The sequence below is a fragment of the Crocodylus porosus genome, unplaced genomic scaffold (genome assembly GCF_001723895.1).
Source record: "Crocodylus porosus isolate Cpor-Errol unplaced genomic scaffold, CroPor_comp1, whole genome shotgun sequence".
NCBI lineage: Eukaryota > Metazoa > Chordata > Crocodylia > Crocodylidae > Crocodylus > Crocodylus porosus.
Window position 1 is genome coordinate 7,139,594 of NW_017728949.1, and position 17,921 is coordinate 7,157,514.

Sequence of the window (17,921 nt, forward strand, 5' to 3'; positions counted from 1 at the left end):
GCTATTTGACATGTTTGATAGCATGGTAACTTTAATATAGACAAGTTGGCTGCAGTTAGATTGCTGATTTTTAAACCGTGGAGAGCCAGAGGTTTGATTTTGAAGGCCAACATATCCTAAACTGTATATTTAAAACATTCAGGACTCCACCTTTGTTTTTTCAAGGAGGTTGGAGCCAGATTGTACTCCTGAAGGAGCTCCAAGGCAGTGTTTCTCAATCAGGGCGCTGCTTTACCCGTTAAAGAATCTTGTGGCATCCTAGGATACCATTCGGTGTTAAGCGCTATTTGGCCTGCAAACAACTGTACATGATTCCCAAGATGGAGCAGGGTAGTACCCCTGAGCAGAGATTCTCAACATTTTTAGACTCTAGGCACCCCTCATCAGCCTCAAGGCACTCCCTCCAAAACGTGTCATTTTGAACAGCAGCCCAGTTGAAATACTAATTTATCCATGTGGCTTACCTCCTTGCAGAGGGGTCAGGCAGTGAGGGCTGGGGAGCAGCTAGACAGGGGATCTTGAGTCTACCCTTATCTGCTTGTCTCCTCGCACCTGAAGCCTCAGCCTGTTTTCTGCTCATCTCCTTACACTTCCTGGCACCCTGGTTAAGAATCACTGCCTTGGACTTGTTCAGAATGTGTTCAGAAATGCAGACGTTTTCATTGGCAACAGCCTACTTTGTCAGGTGGTAAAAAATGAATGATGAAGTTAGGCTGTTGTCTGCAAAGGCTTATGCATTTTTAACAAGTCTCTAAGGTGTTGCCCTGCCCTGCCTTCTGCCTGCCTTCAGATTAGCTTGACTGACTCCCTCTCTATATGATCAACAAGATAAACCCAGATAATCCATAGTGTCAAAAGTCTGACCTGCTGTGTGGTCTTTCTGAGTTCTTTGCCACAGCAGAATTGTTCCTTTTTTTTCCATAGCCAAGAAAGCAGTGAAAGCTAAGAGCTGGCATATTCTTCATTAGGGTCAAGGCATCCCTTGTTAGACTCAAAGTCAAGAACCACTGCTCTAACAATCCCATATCACAGATTGTAACTTTATTGCAAAGTTTTGATATCACGATAGCTACCTTAAGTTAGCCATCTCAATGCAAAATTATAGAGGAAGCAAGCATTTTGCTACCTTAGTGCTGACTTTGACTAGCAATGTTATCTTTTTTCATCTGGGGTGGGTCTTGAGTAGTTACATTATGGAAAAACTACCTGTAGGAATTTACAATGTGATTAACTCATGTTTCATTTATGTAGATAATTAACACTGTTTCTTTAATTGAAAATGGAGCTGCGGTTCTGTTGGAAATGTGCTACAAGGGTTTGGCACTCATGGCTTTTATCGTTAGCTGCAGCATGGATTTAAAATCATATTCAACTATTTGATAGCATTTGTTACCTTAATGAACCCTTTTGTAATCTTCAGAATGAAGATTTCCTTTAGTGAATATATCTGCAGAAAAAAAATATTGGCGACTTTATTAAGTTGCCTATAGTACTTATATTTTAGATGCCTGACTAACTTTTGAGTGTTGAGCTAGTGGTTTACTCTCTTCTACTTATTAAACACTTTTGGTTGTGGCAGATTTCATAATTGGTCTTAAGGGAATGCAGCAAAACCTAGCTCTAGATTTCAGGAAAAGAATTGAAACTATAAAATGTACCTGTAATCCCCTTTTAATAGAGTGAATAGCTTAGTAAGAGATGCTGTACACCATCAATAACTAATCCCTGTTGGTAAAACATGTACTCTTTATTTTATAGAGATTCAGACAGATCATTGGATATTTTTGATGAAAAATCACATCCTCTTACAGTAAGTGCCATCTCTTGAGTCTTTCTTTTTAGTTCTGTGTTTTTACCTTGATTTGTCTTGCATGTGAGAGAGAGCATGGATTAGTATCCAGGTCCAAAGAGTAAAATCTTCCTTTTTTTTTTTAATTACTCTGTACTCAGTTCGCCAAAGACATGACTATCTCTTCTGACCTTCAGAAGCCAGTTAGTTCCTGAAGAAATTTGCATATCATGTGCTGTCGTTCCCTTTTCATTTGGTATCTGTAGAGTAAGATGAAAGAAAATGCAATATAATGAAGGTTTGATATTTAGGGGCTTAAGATGTTGCTTCCACACTTTTTTTTTTTCCTTGCCATTTTCCTCCTGTCTGTTTTAGTGCTACTTTATGCCATGCAGTTGGTTTCCTAGTCATTTAGAAAGACATGTATTGCCTTGAAAACCTATATGTCTACTTTTAAGTGGCTGTAAATAGGAGTAAATGGTGTATGAAGCGTTGCACAAAGCAGGAGACAGTGAGTCTGGCCTTTTTAAAATTTTGCCTTTTCAAATTCGTTAATGTAAATACACTTAGTGCTTCTTACCTTGTAGTGTGGGAGATTCACCATGTTGTTAGTCTATAATTACAGTCCTGTTTATACAATCTTTAAGGTGCAAAATCTAATAATAGAGTCTAGCTTAAGGCTGTGTGCTTTCTGTGGGTAGTTGTTGAGTGGTGTCAGGTTTATGACTGCCTTGCAGAGTCCTGGCCATTTACTCATTTTTGTCAGGAATGAATTTAGTTGAGCCTGTTATAGTTCAAATGTTTTAAGCAGATGATGGTTAATTTATCTGCCAGATGCTAAAATTAAGTGTTAGAGTTCATGTAACTTAAGTGTTACAGTTTCTTTCTGGTATCATGTAGGCTGCCTAGAAAGGACCGCATTGTGCTAGGAGCTGCATCTTTATAATAAAAACAACAACAGTCCATCTTTCAAGGTAGATGCAGAGGGGAACTGTAGTCCGTCTATCAATGAAACAGAACTCTTGGGCTCGTCTCTTGATGCAGTGTATATATTGACTAGTGAAGGACAAATGTCGTGTTTTATTGTATTAAGTAATTTTACAGGTATTTGTTGGTATCTGTAGCATTGGATTTTGAGCTCTAGTATCAAACTTATTTTGAAAGAGTTTTCTAAAAATACCATACATAAGGGTGTTCAATACAAAGGAGTTGAATCCCTGTTGTAAGATGGGTCAACCGTTCTCAGCATCTCAGTTCTGTTCCTATGGACAGATGTAATGGGTGCTAGGACCCAGCCACTGTCACCACCTTTCCCTGTGGTGGTATATGGAGAGAGTGTCCACAACTGGTGCTTATCCCTGCAGCAGCAGGGGAAAACAACTGCTGATAAAACCCTCTGCAACTACAGGGGAAAATGCCAACTGTGGGCACTCTTCCCGTGCCACTGTGGGTACTTTACTTGTGCAGCCACTGGGAAAAGCAGTGGCAGTGGCAGCTGGATCTTAGTGCCTGCCCACCTCTAATACAAACTGGGTCAGTTCGGCTGCTGCAGGCCCGTGCCTGTGGGCCAGATCTGACCTGGGCTGTAGTTTGGCAACTCCTGACCTAAGCCATTAAAATAGTTTGCTCCTCCTTGATTTGGAGGAGCAGGCTGCTCCAAATCAAGGCAAATCCTTCCTGAAGGAAGTATACCAACAGATTCATTACTGACTTTTTATCATGTCCAGTTTCAAGTATGCTCAGACTTTTTGGGTTTCTTTCCCCCATCACTCTCCCTGCCTTCAGTCACATTATTTGTTGCTCACTTGCTGAATTGGCTGCATCAAGATCATCAGCACTGTGGTGTGCTCCAGTAACCTTTGAGGATTCCTTATTCTATGGCTTAAGATTGTCAAACTTGCTTGGGGCTCCAGACCAGATCCAGTCCATAGGGCTCCTTGAAGGCCAGATACAGCTCAGGATGTAGGGGGTTGCGACAGTGGCCACTGCAGTAGAAGCAAGAGGCCTGGTGACACCCAAGTCTGGCAGGCTCAAAGGACCCCAGAATCTGCCATGGTGACTGCTGGTGTCCCAGGAGACTGCATAAAGAGGCTCTGCAGGCTAGTTCTGCCCTACAGGCCATATATGTAACATCCTGCTGTGGCCTGAATGTTGTTTCTGATGCCAGGCACCTGAGTATTTCTTGCCTGTGCACTTTCCCTGAAGCTACTGCTTCTGGTATTTCCCAGTCTGTTTAAGATATGGTCCTTTAAGTGACATGTGCAGTGGTCAGAGTTAACTCAGACATCTAGACTGTGTCAGTGCCACTTGTTGCACAGACCGTGCTCAGGTAGTTTCATTGCAACATCGGAAACTCCAACATTTGCTGAGTCTCCAGTATCATTTGTTTGAAGTCCCAGGAGAACCATTTGTTCACTAACTTGCAGTTGTTAAAATCTTGAGTGCAAGGAACCTGTGCATGAAAACATCTAGCAACCTTGTTAGTCAGCTGAGGGTTTGGTATCCACTTAAAGGCTTTCCTCAGGAACAGCATATTAAAGCTTAGCGCTCAAAGTTAAGGTGCTGCTTTTTGCGTTTTGGAACCTGCTTGTTTTGCAGCTCCCCCAGACCTCTGCGGAGAAAGCTCTCATTTTTCTCTGTTAGGCACAAGAGAAGCACAAACTTTTATGCATGAGGGTATGGACATGATGCAGTATCATGTGTGGCATTTAGTACTGGTGATCATTCTGACAGCTGTGTTTCTAATTTGCATACTTTCTTAGCATGTGATGTATTAAAAAATCCTAAGTGCTCTTCAGATATGACCCAGGTTCATCAGTCTTCTTGCTTCTGATGACACCTTTGCACTATATTACTACTCAGTTCTATGTCTGTCTGGCTTTGAGTGCCCCAGCATTATGATCCAGCTGGCAAGCTGTGTTGTGGCTCTTGATGTTCTCTCTTTCCCTATCATATGGTTATTGCTATTGAACATGCAGAGGAGGCATGAGAGTATTATCCTATGATTACTGCAGTTTAGCTTCAGTTTGCATTAGAGAGAGAGCCCTTTAATTTTATCCCGAAAAACCTCTCTCAGTATGAAAGCCCAAACTCTCAACCCTCCTCAAGTTTGGGATACTAAGATTCCTTTAGGGGTGTTGGTCAAGTTTTCAAAAAGTCTTACAGGATGTGGGAGGTTAGTCTGATATCTTGCATCTCCCTTACTTAAAATCATTTCATTTTTGGCTTTGTCACTTTTAACTTAGACCTTGCTGTAGCTATTGGTCTTATAGTAGTAGTTTGGCAACTCCTGACTTAAGCTGTTAAAACAGTTTGCTCCTCCTTGATTATGGGCCATGTCCAGACAAGTGCAGATGTGCAGTATGTGGCACCGTAGAGCTGTCTGCGCCCCCTCCCCCCCCCCATACCAGGCATGCAGGCATTCTCCACAGTTTTTTTTTTTTTATCCCAGGGTCAAAAAACCCATGCTGAAAAAACCAGGGTGGCACATGTGGTGGCATTGTGCACCACCCAGAACTAGAGCTGGGCCATCTGGAGCCACACTTCATCTGCCAGCTAGGCTTCCTGCCATGGCTGCAGCCCTGGGAGGCCCTCAGGACCCCAGGTAAGGCTGCTGGGGCCAGCACAGTTGCTGGTCCCAGCCTCCTGTACCTCACCCAGGGTAACCTGCCACATGCCAGAGCACACATGGCACAGGCATTCCCCAGGGACAAGCAGCAGCAGCACAAGGTGCTGGGGAAACACATGTTAGCACTCATCTGGATGCGCCCCTGGGGTGTGTCCAGACGAGCATGTGCATGTGGTTTGCAGTAGCTCAAAGGTGTTAGAAGCACTGCAAACCACACACAGCACATATGCAACCATTCACTGCTGTAGCGTGGTGCCAAAATGTGACACTGGAAAATCCCAGTGTTAAAAAAAACCTGTGACAAAAAAGTGCAGCACACACGGCAACAGTGTGTGCTGCCAGAAATGGCCTGGCTGTCCAGAGCCACACTCTGGCTGCTGACCATGCTCAGTGTTGCCAGATTGGCTGCTGGCCTCCCCTGCTCCACCTGGGACAATTTGGCATGTGCCAGAGCATGCCCTGAGGCACAAAGCAGTGGCAAAAATGTGTGCTGCTGCTATTTGTGCCATAGCAAATGCACACACCTGCATGTGGGGACGTGCCCATGGATTCTTTTTTGGAGGGGGTTTCCTTAAGCTTTCTTTTCATTGATAGTGAGACTCCTATATGGCCAGTATCATTAAAGATAAGAATAATTATGCTTTTGACATTAGTTTACTTAAAATAGTATCTCTTCCGTCACTGTCCCCTCAGCTGGGAGGAACATTTTTGAGGTATTTTTCTCAGTTTTTGTCTTTTCAAAAGCCAGTGTTAGGTGCGTGCATGTGCGTGTGAAACTTCTCCAAAGTGAAACAATGTGTGTCCTGATAAATCTGGAAAAAACATGAGAAATTCTACAGATGACACTTAATTTCCATGGTGGCATATAGAGATGGATCGTGGGTCTGTCAGTTGGCCTTGGATATCAAAAAATTAGTTTAATTTCCATTGTGTTAGGGGATTTAATTCAGGTGAGTAAAACTATGCTGTGATATCTTCAGTAGTAGTGATATATCTATAAACGATGTTATATACAAGGACGTTACATAAATCTTAGTATGCCAACAAGAGAACTTACTCTTTCTTACAAATTTCTTGCATGTCAAAAACTATGCACTTTATAAAAATTACCCCAAGAATATAACTTTAATGCATCTTCAGGATAATAGGAAGCTGTCTGATTTTAATTTAAACTCATTCTCACAAAAGCAGAGCATGAATTAAAACAAATTACAAAAAATAAAACTATTGCTTTTCATAGGGGATGCTCACTATTCCATGTCCAGTACTTCTTTTTATATAGGATTGTATTCCTTTTTTTTTTTTCTTCTTTTTTGCAAGTGGAAGTTTTTAGTAAGTAAGATTTGCAGTAACTGCACATTCTTTCTGTTTCAGCGAGAAGAAGTTCCAGATGACTACTACAAGCATGACCCTGATCACAAGCACATCTACCGCTTTGTACGGACACTTTTTAGTGCGGCACAGCTGACGGCTGAATGTGCAATAGTGACACTAGTAAGACATGCTTGGTCATTGGAAATATGTTTCTGAATATAAGCTTTAAAGGTCTATTTTTCATTTATGAAATTAAACTACATCAGATCTAAAATATAACTAGATGAAAAAGGAGTCTTTGAAAGCCTGCATTGGTAATAAAGATTAACTGTATTACAGTTCAACTATAAATTAGAAAATATTTTTAACAGCTTTCCAGAGGCACTTATGCAGTTCTTTTCCTATACTTGAATATTCAAGTCTCAATCACTTGTCCCATTAAACTTGTTTGTTTTAGACCATAAACAGCTACATATTTGCCATGAAGAGGAATGCGGTTACAGGGAACTGCCAATTAGATATGTGGTTACTGGTTTGAATGTAGCTTAGAGTATTTGTTATTGGAATCAGTATTAACTGAGTTGTGACCTTATTGTAATTGTTGTGGGTATTTTCATGCATCCTCAAGCATAGTTGAGATGGGACTTCAATTCAGCTCCTATACATACAGGTTGTACAAGTAGTGTAATAATATCTGGTTTGTTGTTAGCCAGTGAGTGGCTGTAGTGAAAAAAATGAATGGGTTTTATGCATGTTAATTTAGAATTCATGTATAGATTTTTCAGATTTCTCATTTGCTACTTTACTGGAGACTTCTTGCTGTGGGATATTCAGAAAGGGCTTAAATACATCAGTGGTGAAAAGGAAAGTTTTCCTGGAGACAGGCAAACATTTCAACGTGTTTATATAAGTTATTAGGTTTACAAAATGTAAAAGCTAATGTTATTTATAAATTAAAGTTTAAAGTAGCTGACGTGCTATTGGGCAAATTTGAAGCAGCTGCAGCCCTGGTTACCTATGGCTTTTCCAGGAGACCTAGTACAGGGGTGCTCAGCCTCCAGTCTGTGGGACAGATGCAGCCCTAGGTATTGGGCCCACAGGGCTCCCCACAAATTAGGAAATTTGGTACCAGGGGAGCAGTGGCTGTAAATATGGTCACCCTCCTATGCTGCCGAATTCCCAAGCCCCATGCAGCACTTTGGGACCAGGTTAAAGCCAGGATACCCCCTGCTTTCCTCTGTGCAACAATGTGGGGCTCTCACAAAACTGCCCAGTGCCAGATTGGGACCACCAGCCAGAAATGGCCTGTGGGTGGTCTGGGTGCTGCCTATCTGGTTGAGCACCACTGAACTCGTATATCTGAACCTGTAAGCAACAATAAAACTAGCCATGTTATTTTATAGTGCTGTTGCATACAATGCTAGTGGTACAGTGGGGCTGTTTGAGGAGAATAAAATGGTTTTGCAAGCCTCTCACAGAAATTTGCAGGTTAGAAGAAGGGATAGTAATGGATAGCCAGGTCAAACAGTGGGGTAATCCTGGGGTGAAAGAAAAAACATCTTTTCTGTTTCATCCATTGAAGAGGTAGGCTGCTTCTAACTTATCAGCTACTTTGAGCCCTTCTACATGTGCAGGTAAAGGCACAATGATCTAATGCAGAATCTGCACAATCATGACTCCTGCCATGCCCCACACATGATGTGATTTGTGGAATGGCACATCAGATTCTATCACTCCTTATTGCTGGTACAGGGGGAGCCTGACCCCAGCTTCCCCTGCACTGGCAAGAAGCAGGCTCCCATGGCTGGAAGACCCTTCAGCTAATGGGGCTCCCAGGTGTGGAGGTTCACCATGCACTCCTGTGACTAGGACCCCTTCCAGCCACAGGGGTCCCCATAGCAATGAGACCACAGCTGACATAGTGCCTCAGCTGTGGTGTTGCATGGGATGCCGCTGGGGTGGGATCCCTGTTAGCTGTTGGGGCTCCTAGCCATGGGGGTGGAAGCCAGCATCAGCTGGGAGCTCCAAGGTTCACGGGTGCCCATGGGCCCCCCCTGCCCCCTAGCTTAGAGCTCTGATCAGGGGCTTCCAGCCACAGGGACCCTAGTTGCATGTTCAATTAATGGCTTGATAGGAAGCAGCTACAAAGTCATTACACATTTTGTGGAGTAACTTTTTAACTTATTTCTCTTTTTATCCTACGATTAATTGATTGAACATGTTGCCTGGTGATAAACTGGTTAACCATGCCTTATGTATAATATGTAGATGGGACCTTTTAGTCAGAGTCTAAATAAAACACAGCTGCCAAAGGGTCAAGCAACAGTACTCTACTGAGAAACTTCTTGCCCTTGCACTCTTAGACCACCTCCTGCTATTTTAACATCCTCATAAAATTTAGTCTTAGGTAGAATCTTTTTTTCAAGGTATGTGACTGTGTTTAGAACTAAATTAACAACAAAGGCATACATTTCATTGTATCTTGCTGAACAACTTCAAAAAGTAGATTAGGTGGAGGAACTGAAGAGATACAGAATATCCAAAAAAACACTCTTTTCTTTAAAAAATTCTGTATTGAGAATTTGGGCTTCAGTCATCTGCTAGATTAATTTTGATTTCTCTTACTCCTGAAGATAAATATAGTTCAAAAGATGAGTAGAGAAGGAAAAAAAATATAACCAAAAAAGAAAGTATAGGAAAAGAGAGAACCTCTTTATTTCATAATTTGACTTTTAAAAATAGTGATCGAGAAGGCTGAATAACTACATTCTTCATAGATTCATAGATGTGAATAGATTCTTGTTTTGCTTTGCTTGAGTAAAGCATGCAAGCAGTTTTGCAAAACAAGATTCTTGTTCTGAACAGCTTGCCCAAGGTCACAAAGTTGTTAGAAAAATAACATTAAGGAAATGAGTGGCTTGTGGGTTTCTTTTTTTCTTTAAAGTGGATTTCAGCCACTAGATGGCTCTGTTACCTATAGAAAAACTCCTAGAGAGTCCAATCTGAGACTATAATAGAAACAAAAGTTAGTAAGTATGGTACCTAGTTATCTTTATCATTCAAAAAGCCTGGTGAATGCAAAGGGTAGTACTAAGGTTGGTCAGCTAGAGTTGCCTCCAGATTCCTGTACCTGCTTGTGAATGGAACATTTTAAATAATATGCCTTTTTGTATTAAAAAAGTAGTGTTTTTTATTTTTTATAAAACATTTTTATAATGCCACATATTTATTTTTTTAATTAAAAAATATATATATGTATTTGTCTGTTGCTTAGCACATGTAACTGTAATAAACCTGTGTGTATAAAGATAGAGAAATTTTGTCAGGAAGCAATAGAGATTCAAGCTTCATGGGCTGGTTGGGCCTGGAAACCATATGAGGGAAACAAAATACCTTGAAACTGTAGGCTTTTATCTGAGGATTTTTCACCACCTGTCTCTGAGTGCAGCAAGCTGATACACGAGGTAGCTCAACTGCCAAAGGGTTGGGTGGTGGTGGCTTAGTCTGTTTCATACAAACCATCTAAGGACTTGTGTGATTTTAAAAAACATGCAACACATCTGCCTAAGAACAGACCATGGTTCAGACTAGTTCTTCCTGTCTTGCTTCAAATGCTGCAGCTGATCCATGATGAGAGAGAGTTTTAGGGATGAGTGGTTAGTAGTCACAGATGTTCAGTTATGAAAAATCTGATATTTCCAATAATTGACTTGAGTTCAGTTTTTCACTGGTACAGCAGAAGTTACTAGAAATTCAAGAACTTTATAGTATGTTTTAAGATAGCTCTCTCTTTATGACTTCCATTGACATGGATTTATGTAACTTTTTTTAAATTCTAAATTTTAAAACCAAGTAATAGTCACTGATGGCTTACTCTGATAAATGAATGAATATTAGTTAAATCAGATGAGAACATCGGTTTGAGTTCTTAACAGTCATTGACTGAGATCAAAGATGTCTAAGATCAGTTCTCTTTTTGTAGGTTTACTTGGAAAGACTCTTAACCTATGCGGAGATTGACATCTGTCCTAGTAACTGGAAAAGAATAGTTCTAGGAGCTATTCTGCTGGCTTCTAAAGTTTGGGATGATCAGGCTGTATGGAATGTGGATTACTGCCAAATATTAAAGGACATTACGGTTGAGGACATGTAAGTTGCAAGATGTCATCAATTTGCTGCTCTTTTCAAACATCATTTTTGGAGATCTAGTCAAGTGGTCCATTCTAAGACTGATGCTCAGTACACAGAACTGAAATAGTTTGTTGTTGGGTTTCCATTGCTTTTTAAAGCAAGAGAATTACCTAACAGGGCAGCTAGCAGAAACTCTCTTATGGAAATAAATCCTATACAGAGTTCCCTCACTTTATGCAGGCTCCGTAAGTGCAAATTCACTCTTATGCGATGACCCTCTTTATATAAAAAATTCATTATATGCGAGGTAAATTCACACTTATGCAATCAGTGTGGTGGCAGCCCATAGTCAGCTGCATTGTGGGAGTGACACGCACCAAAATAGTCTCCTGTGTGGATCTGTGCTCCTCGTTCGTTGTCTGCAACACGTGTTTCTGTAGTTGCCATCCCCATTATGGTTTCAGTGTCCCACTAGCTTATCACCTACCCCTCTTCCTGATCCATCAATGAAGCCTTCACCACCCTCTCTTCACACCAACTAAACATTCACCGCCATCCTGTGCTTCTGTGTACTGTCTGCTGTCGGTGAGTACCAAAATTGTCTTGTAAAAGTGGTAGAGATGGGTCTGGGGGTCAGTACAGTCGTGGCTTTGGAACATATCCCTATTTGTTACATTGGAAAGTGGGTTCCCTTTATGTGAATTTGGGTTGAGTGTTTTTTTCCAGGAACGCATGTACAGCATAAAGTGAGGGAAACCTGTACTTGTTTCTAGTGACTTACATATTGAAGTTAATAATAACCTATACTAATTTGTGTTGCCCACTCCCAGCTTTTCTTTCACACTATCAGTTTGCTATTTTTATTTTTTTATTACCTCATGAATGTCATTGCTGTACTGTACCAATCAAAATCTGAAAGTGATTTTTTTCCAAGGATTCCTTTGCGTCTATTAAGATGAAATTTTAAATGAAATACTTGGGGATGCCTTTTTAGCTTGGGTTTTTATAAGCTCCTGAAATGAATTGTGATTTCTGTCTTGGGTCTGTATTCCCAGTATGCTCGGGAACATCCCAAGCTCAAAGTACAGAGCTATTTTGTGCAACAGATCTGAACAGCAGACATCTGCTGCTAATGTAGACACTTCCCAAGTGTTGCCTACTTCCTTTCCCTCTCAGATGAGTTCTTGAAAGCACTTCCTGGATCAGTATAACCAGCTGCTTAGTCTGACTGTTCATTCTGCCTGTTCATTACATACCTCATGTACTTCAGCTGTAAGTTTTAGGAAACCTTTGGTTCTATTACATTGGTTACTGTCTCTTTATCTTTGACTGTCCCAGTTCATGCTGTCTCATAAAGCATCACCTCTTCTAGTTCTTTGTGCTTACACAGTAGGTCAAGTGGAGAGGGAAATGAATGACATAGTGATAAGTTTGGAGGGGTTATATTGTTCTGAGCAGTTGCGTCATGTCCTTGCAGGTAAACGTCATTTTTTATGTTTCTAAAGACGGATTATTGCTAGTGCTGTGACAGCTTGCACAAGGAAGTTTCCTCAGACAGTTGGGTCCTGGTCTGAGGATCTGAAGCTGTTCTGATTTCACACATTTCTTTTGAGTCATGAGTAAAGACGACTTGGAAGATATTTTTTAAAAGCTTTGCCTTGGAAGGGTCCAGGGTAAATGGTCAGATAGTCAGTTGGTCACTCAACATTTTGGATGCTTGCCCATCAGTAGGAGCAGAAATGAACAAGATGCCAGTGGGACCTAGCAAGAGCACCAGCATTGCTGTCCCTGGAACACCCCAAATCATCTTGCTAACTACTGGCACTTGAGATTTATTTTCCTGGACTATCAAGACAGGTGTGCATTTGTCCATGTTGCTGTCCACTCCAGCAAGTAACAGGTCAAAACCTTCATTTAGTTTAGTCATCAGGAAGCATAGATCAGCCCTGTGGTATTTTTGTTTGAATGACCTGTGTTGTTCTGGTTTGAAGTACTTTATTGTTGCAATGTCTTGAGATCTAGTTTCTACTGCTGTGGAAGCATTGCATGCTCTGAAATAGAGGTCTGGTGCCTTTTCCTTCCTCACAACCCATCCCCAGTTGGTGGCATTGTTGCCTAAGATTCTTTTGCTCACTTTATACTGTAATTTTAAGAATAAATGTACAGATTAGCACTCTGGTAATCTTGCTGCTTCAGCTCTCAGAAGCCTGCAATACTTGTTTGGGAAGAAGGTAGCAGTTTCAAAGATTTTAGAGAATTTTGGACATTGAGTCTGGAGGGGGGCTTTTCTGACACAAAGTATCTCTGCTGGGTGAGACAAAGGCAACTAATCTCTCTCCTAGAATATTTAGCATTTCATGCGCCTCTTTTTCACGTTCATATGTCTTCCATAGTACGCTTTCTGGCTTCACTCTTCATAGGTTTGAAAATTAAGTCCGTTAGTTTAGGGACCATCCATAACACAAATCAGGCTCCAGATTGTGGGGCTTGGTAAGTTGATATGCATGTATTCTACCTAAAGGTGGTAGGGAACATGTACATTCTGCCCAAGCATCCTAGCATTGTCTCATCACCTTCTCCATTAAGTCCTGGTTCTTATGCTGAGTTGTTTGGCCAGCCTGGTCTTACCCGTTTGTTTGTTTTTTAATTCATATACTTAGTTATCCCAAAGACATCCTAAACATGTAGTGAACAGTTTGTGTAAGGCATGAGTCCTTGGTTTGGAAAGATCTCTCGCTGTCTTCCCCACCTGCCTTTTTTAAGGGTAGCAATTTAGAGACTAGTATTAAGAAACATACAGCTATCAGAAATTTTCATTATTCTGTTAGCTAATCTTGAGTTTCCCATGCCTCTCCATTAGTTAGTTTATGGATGTACCATAAGTACTAAGGAGGTGGTGTGTGCACAGATGTTTTATGGATCTAGTAAACATCATACTGGATTTGGTGCCTCATCCAAACAATAGTTTAAACTCTTCCAGGTGTTAACAGTTGATTGGTAGATTTGTATTTTTCATATCTTCACTAAATGTTATTCCTTCTGTTCAGGATCAAGCTAGGACTTAAGTGCAACTATCTGTTCTGCAGGATTTCACACAAGATTATTTTTCAAGAATACCAGAGGCTGAGTTTTCCTCCTCCTTAATTTAGTTGTGCCTTATGAAAAAGAGAATATTGAAAATGGTTGAGAGAGACTGTCTTCTCAATAAAATGCATGTCATATTCGGCACCCAAAGCACTCCCTTAATGGTGGTTGCCAGTGCTGTTTTTGGCTTCTCTACCTTTCTTTGGAACAAATCAAATTGAACTAGTGCTGAAAATATCTGCAGCCAGTTAGGTGTCTACATCACCCTGCCAAAGTCAGTTTTATTGAAACAGTAGCAGTATTTATTTTTCAGTGTTCTCCTGTGTGTAGTTGAAAGCTCTGTGATCTTACCAAGGCAGTGTCCTAGAGAAATACCTTGTGCATGCAGAAGTGTTTACACCTTTTGATGAAAAGGTGTTGGTAGCTGCGTGTGTTGGTTTGAAGTACTTTAGGAGAAGGTTTTATTTTTTTTGTTTTGTTTTGTTCACTGCTGTCTTTTGCTGGACCTAGAAGATCTCCGAGCTTTGGAGTTCCCATGCATAAATCTCCGAGCTTTGGAGTTCATGCAGAAACATAAATCCAAGAGTCATTGCACTGCATAAAATGGTCTGCACCTTTAGGAAACCACTCCCAAAGCCAACAAAACTTAATTTAGGCCCAATTTGGTCTGACAGCGTCCTTTTAATTACCAGCTTAGCTGCTGTATTTTTAAATTACTTTCCTGATGGGAGGAATCAGCATGGTAATCCTGCTGAGGGAAGTGCTTGGAAAAAAGACTTTAAAAAATTGGTCACGTTCTTCTGTTGGAAACAGCTTTGTAGAAAGCATTAAGTTGGTTATTGATGAGGGCTGTCCAGCTGTCACACAGGCGGGGGCCATATCAGCTGGGGCCACACCAGGGTGAGCCATCGCCCCTGGGGCCACACACTCCATGGACCCTTTTCCACTCTTACAGACAGATTTTGTGCGCAGACAGAGGTAAGGCTTTGTGCAGGTGTAAGAAGTAACTGTTTGTGTTGCCTGGGCTTCCTCTGCTGTCCAAGATAGTGATGGATCCTTCGGTCCCTACTTACTTGGGAATGCTAACTGCAGAACTGATGAGGGGTACTTCACTTTGCTTTCAGCTTTGTGCAAACTTAAATAAAAAGAGCCACAACAGAAGGGATATTGATGAAATATTTTTTTCCCCTTCTCTTAACTCTACCAATGTGCTTTTAATTTTACTGGATTTTACAGTCTTTGGGGTCCCAGCTGTTGAATCTGGTAGGAAAATTAAATTTTGGGGGAAAGTTATAATGATCTTTATAAAGGGTCCATAAGCAAAATTTTGATGGGAAAGGTTGATAGGAGGCAATTTGACCAAAACATCAACCTTCTGCTTGTTGTTTTATGCCTCTTCACCCCCCCCCCACCAAAATAAAGTTTGCACCTAAGGCAGTTAAGAAAATGGCTTTCTAATTGAAAAACCAAAGGAAATTAAATGGATATTTCGAAGTCCTTGTTTGTCAGAAACTTGCCTGCTTTGATGGAGTGCATCCATAATTACTAAAAAAAATTAACTGTGCAGCTGCTAATCCAATGATTGCATGAAAGAGGGCACATGCTGTTCATTCTTTTGGCTACATATGTTTGTAAATACAGCACAAAACACATGGGCATTATGCTTTTGCTGGATTTTTAAACCCTATTAATAGACTTGTTAATCCTATGAAGTATTGTGTTTTTGCAGAATTAAAATGTATTAGTGTGGCAAGTACAAAAGGGGTGGTGAAGAGCATTTATTCATGGGATAAATCAAGGCCTGATCAGCTGATCATCAAAACATTATCTGATTTACATTTCTATAGGCTTATGACCATATGAACAGGAAATTAATTTTGGCAATAGGTTCAATGGGCCTTGAGTCCACCCTGCTAGAAACAATACAAAGCTGCTGTTCACATTATGAGACTAGCCATCCAGCACAAGACACAACCTGAATGATTCCTCGATGCATTTTTCCCTTTCTGGTGGGTGAAGCATCCATCTTAAAAGCTTCCAAAGAGCAAGAACAACTTAGCATTGAAAAATCATTACTGCAGTTTGAAAACAGTTGATTTATACAGCTGCTGAGTTGTGTAATTAAAGCTCCATTATCTGTGGGAACTATAGTGCTGTTCAGAGTTGGTGTTATACTGAATCATGCATCCCAGGTACCAGTTTCTACTTAAGGTTCATTTTGTAAAATTGTTTATTTTTCTGTAAAATATTTCTGGTGTACTTGACCACACTACAATAGCCCAGACCTGGCCTTTTCATGCAACAGGCCACTTCCCACTTTTCTCCAGATATTTTGCCCACTACAAATAGCGAAGTGAGTCAAAACTAGAGACAGTGCCCTTTGACATAGGACTTTGTTATTCTGCCTAATGCTATTGAGGTGAAAATTCCTTCTCCCACCTAATGTCGCTTATTTATTTATTTATTTATTTATTGGAGATGAATCCATGTTGCTTCAAGAGGCTTTTTTCTCAGAAATAATAGCAGCAGCTCTTCATAGATCCATTTGTTGCCGTGGTGATATGCCTACTCCTTTTGTTGGTCTGCGTCTACTTCAATAAACCCCCTTCCTGTTATCAGACTGGCAAAAATGTCTGCAAGTTCTTCAGAGCTAATAAACAGCGTACATCACTCCTTTCATCTGATGGCTGTAGTGTGGGGCCTTATGAGAGAGTGAGAATGGAGTATGAATTGTACAGCTGCACTAATGGAACTCTGAAGAATGAACCTACTGAGTTGACGGAGCGAGTGCACAACAGTGCAATAACCTTTCTCCCCCAAGCTGAAGGTGCTGGGACTCAAAAGCGGAACCTTGTTTTGAACACTAGTGAATTAATCTACCTCTTTCTGAAAGAGAGCATACATAATGTGTGTGACTTTATAAAGTTTGCTGGTTTTAAAAGTGAGCTTGAGCTTTGTTCAGTTTGACTCAGTTGAAAACGCTGAATCTTATCTTTTCTTTTTTTTTTTTTTTTTCCGGTTTCTTCCTTCCTCATTAGGAATGAGATGGAAAGGCACTTCTTGGAGTTGTTGCAGTTTAATATCAATGTTCCTGCCAGTGTTTACGCCAAATACTACTTTGACCTTCGCTCCTTAGCAGATGACAACAACCTGAGCTTTCTGTTGGAGCCTCTTAGTAAAGAGCGAGCACAGAAACTGGAGGTAATGGTATGAGACTGTGAGCTGGGTGCCCCGTACCTGCATAGTAACTGCATCTGTTGCTAATCATATGAAATGGTCATTAGCAAAACTAAAAAGCATTTAGATTGGTGCATTAGAGCTTATTCCCTTAACAAGAGTGAGCATTTTTAAACCTTTGTTGCCTAAGCAGATACTCTGAGCAGGAGGAGGAAGAAGAGAAGCTACAGAAGTCTGGTAGAGTTCTTAGTTTAAAAACTGAGTATTAATTTATGGGAACTTAAGTAAGGTAGGCTGCTTAATACTTCAGGTTTGGCTGCTTTGGTACCAGATTCTTGGTCTCTTCCCCTTGTCACTTCTTTCCAAGATACCACAAACACTTACGATCAAACCATTCTCAATTAGATGAGCTGCAGGTTTCCACAGTGCCTCCTGCACAGCTCCTGCTGGCTTACAGGACTGGTTTTAATGCCCCTAATCAAGATTTATTAAATGTAACATTTGGAGGTAGCAGATCACTTCACAAGTTTAAAAAATCACCTTTCTAAAGAAACATCAGCCCAAATTAAATAAAAGAGTACATTTTGGAAAAATCCCAAATAGCCAGAGGCACAAGAATGAATGTCATGTACTGGTACTAACATAGCAGAACTTTGCTAGTTAAAAAAATACACCCACCCGCATGTCCCAAGCTGACTGCACAGGGGCCCTGGTCCTGTTCTCTGGTATTTAAGTGCATTTAGTTAAAACAGGCCTTGCTTTTCACTGTATAGGTCTGTATGAGGAATGTTTTGAATC

At 40.8% G+C, this 17,921-nt stretch overlaps 1 protein-coding gene across 1 annotated transcript in view; it reads left to right on the forward strand.

Moving 5' to 3' along the window:
* CCNYL1 (cyclin Y like 1) overlaps positions 1–17,921 on the forward strand; it is a 56,303-nt gene that overhangs the window by 34,381 nt on the left and 4,001 nt on the right. Inside the window, exons 7-10 of the mRNA XM_019553511.1 lie at positions 1,759–1,810; positions 6,792–6,911; positions 10,714–10,880; positions 16,985–17,147. Of these exons, the coding sequence (XP_019409056.1) occupies positions 1,759–1,810; positions 6,792–6,911; positions 10,714–10,880; positions 16,985–17,147 (502 nt within the window). The remainder of the gene's footprint in view (positions 1–1,758; positions 1,811–6,791; positions 6,912–10,713; positions 10,881–16,984; positions 17,148–17,921) is intronic.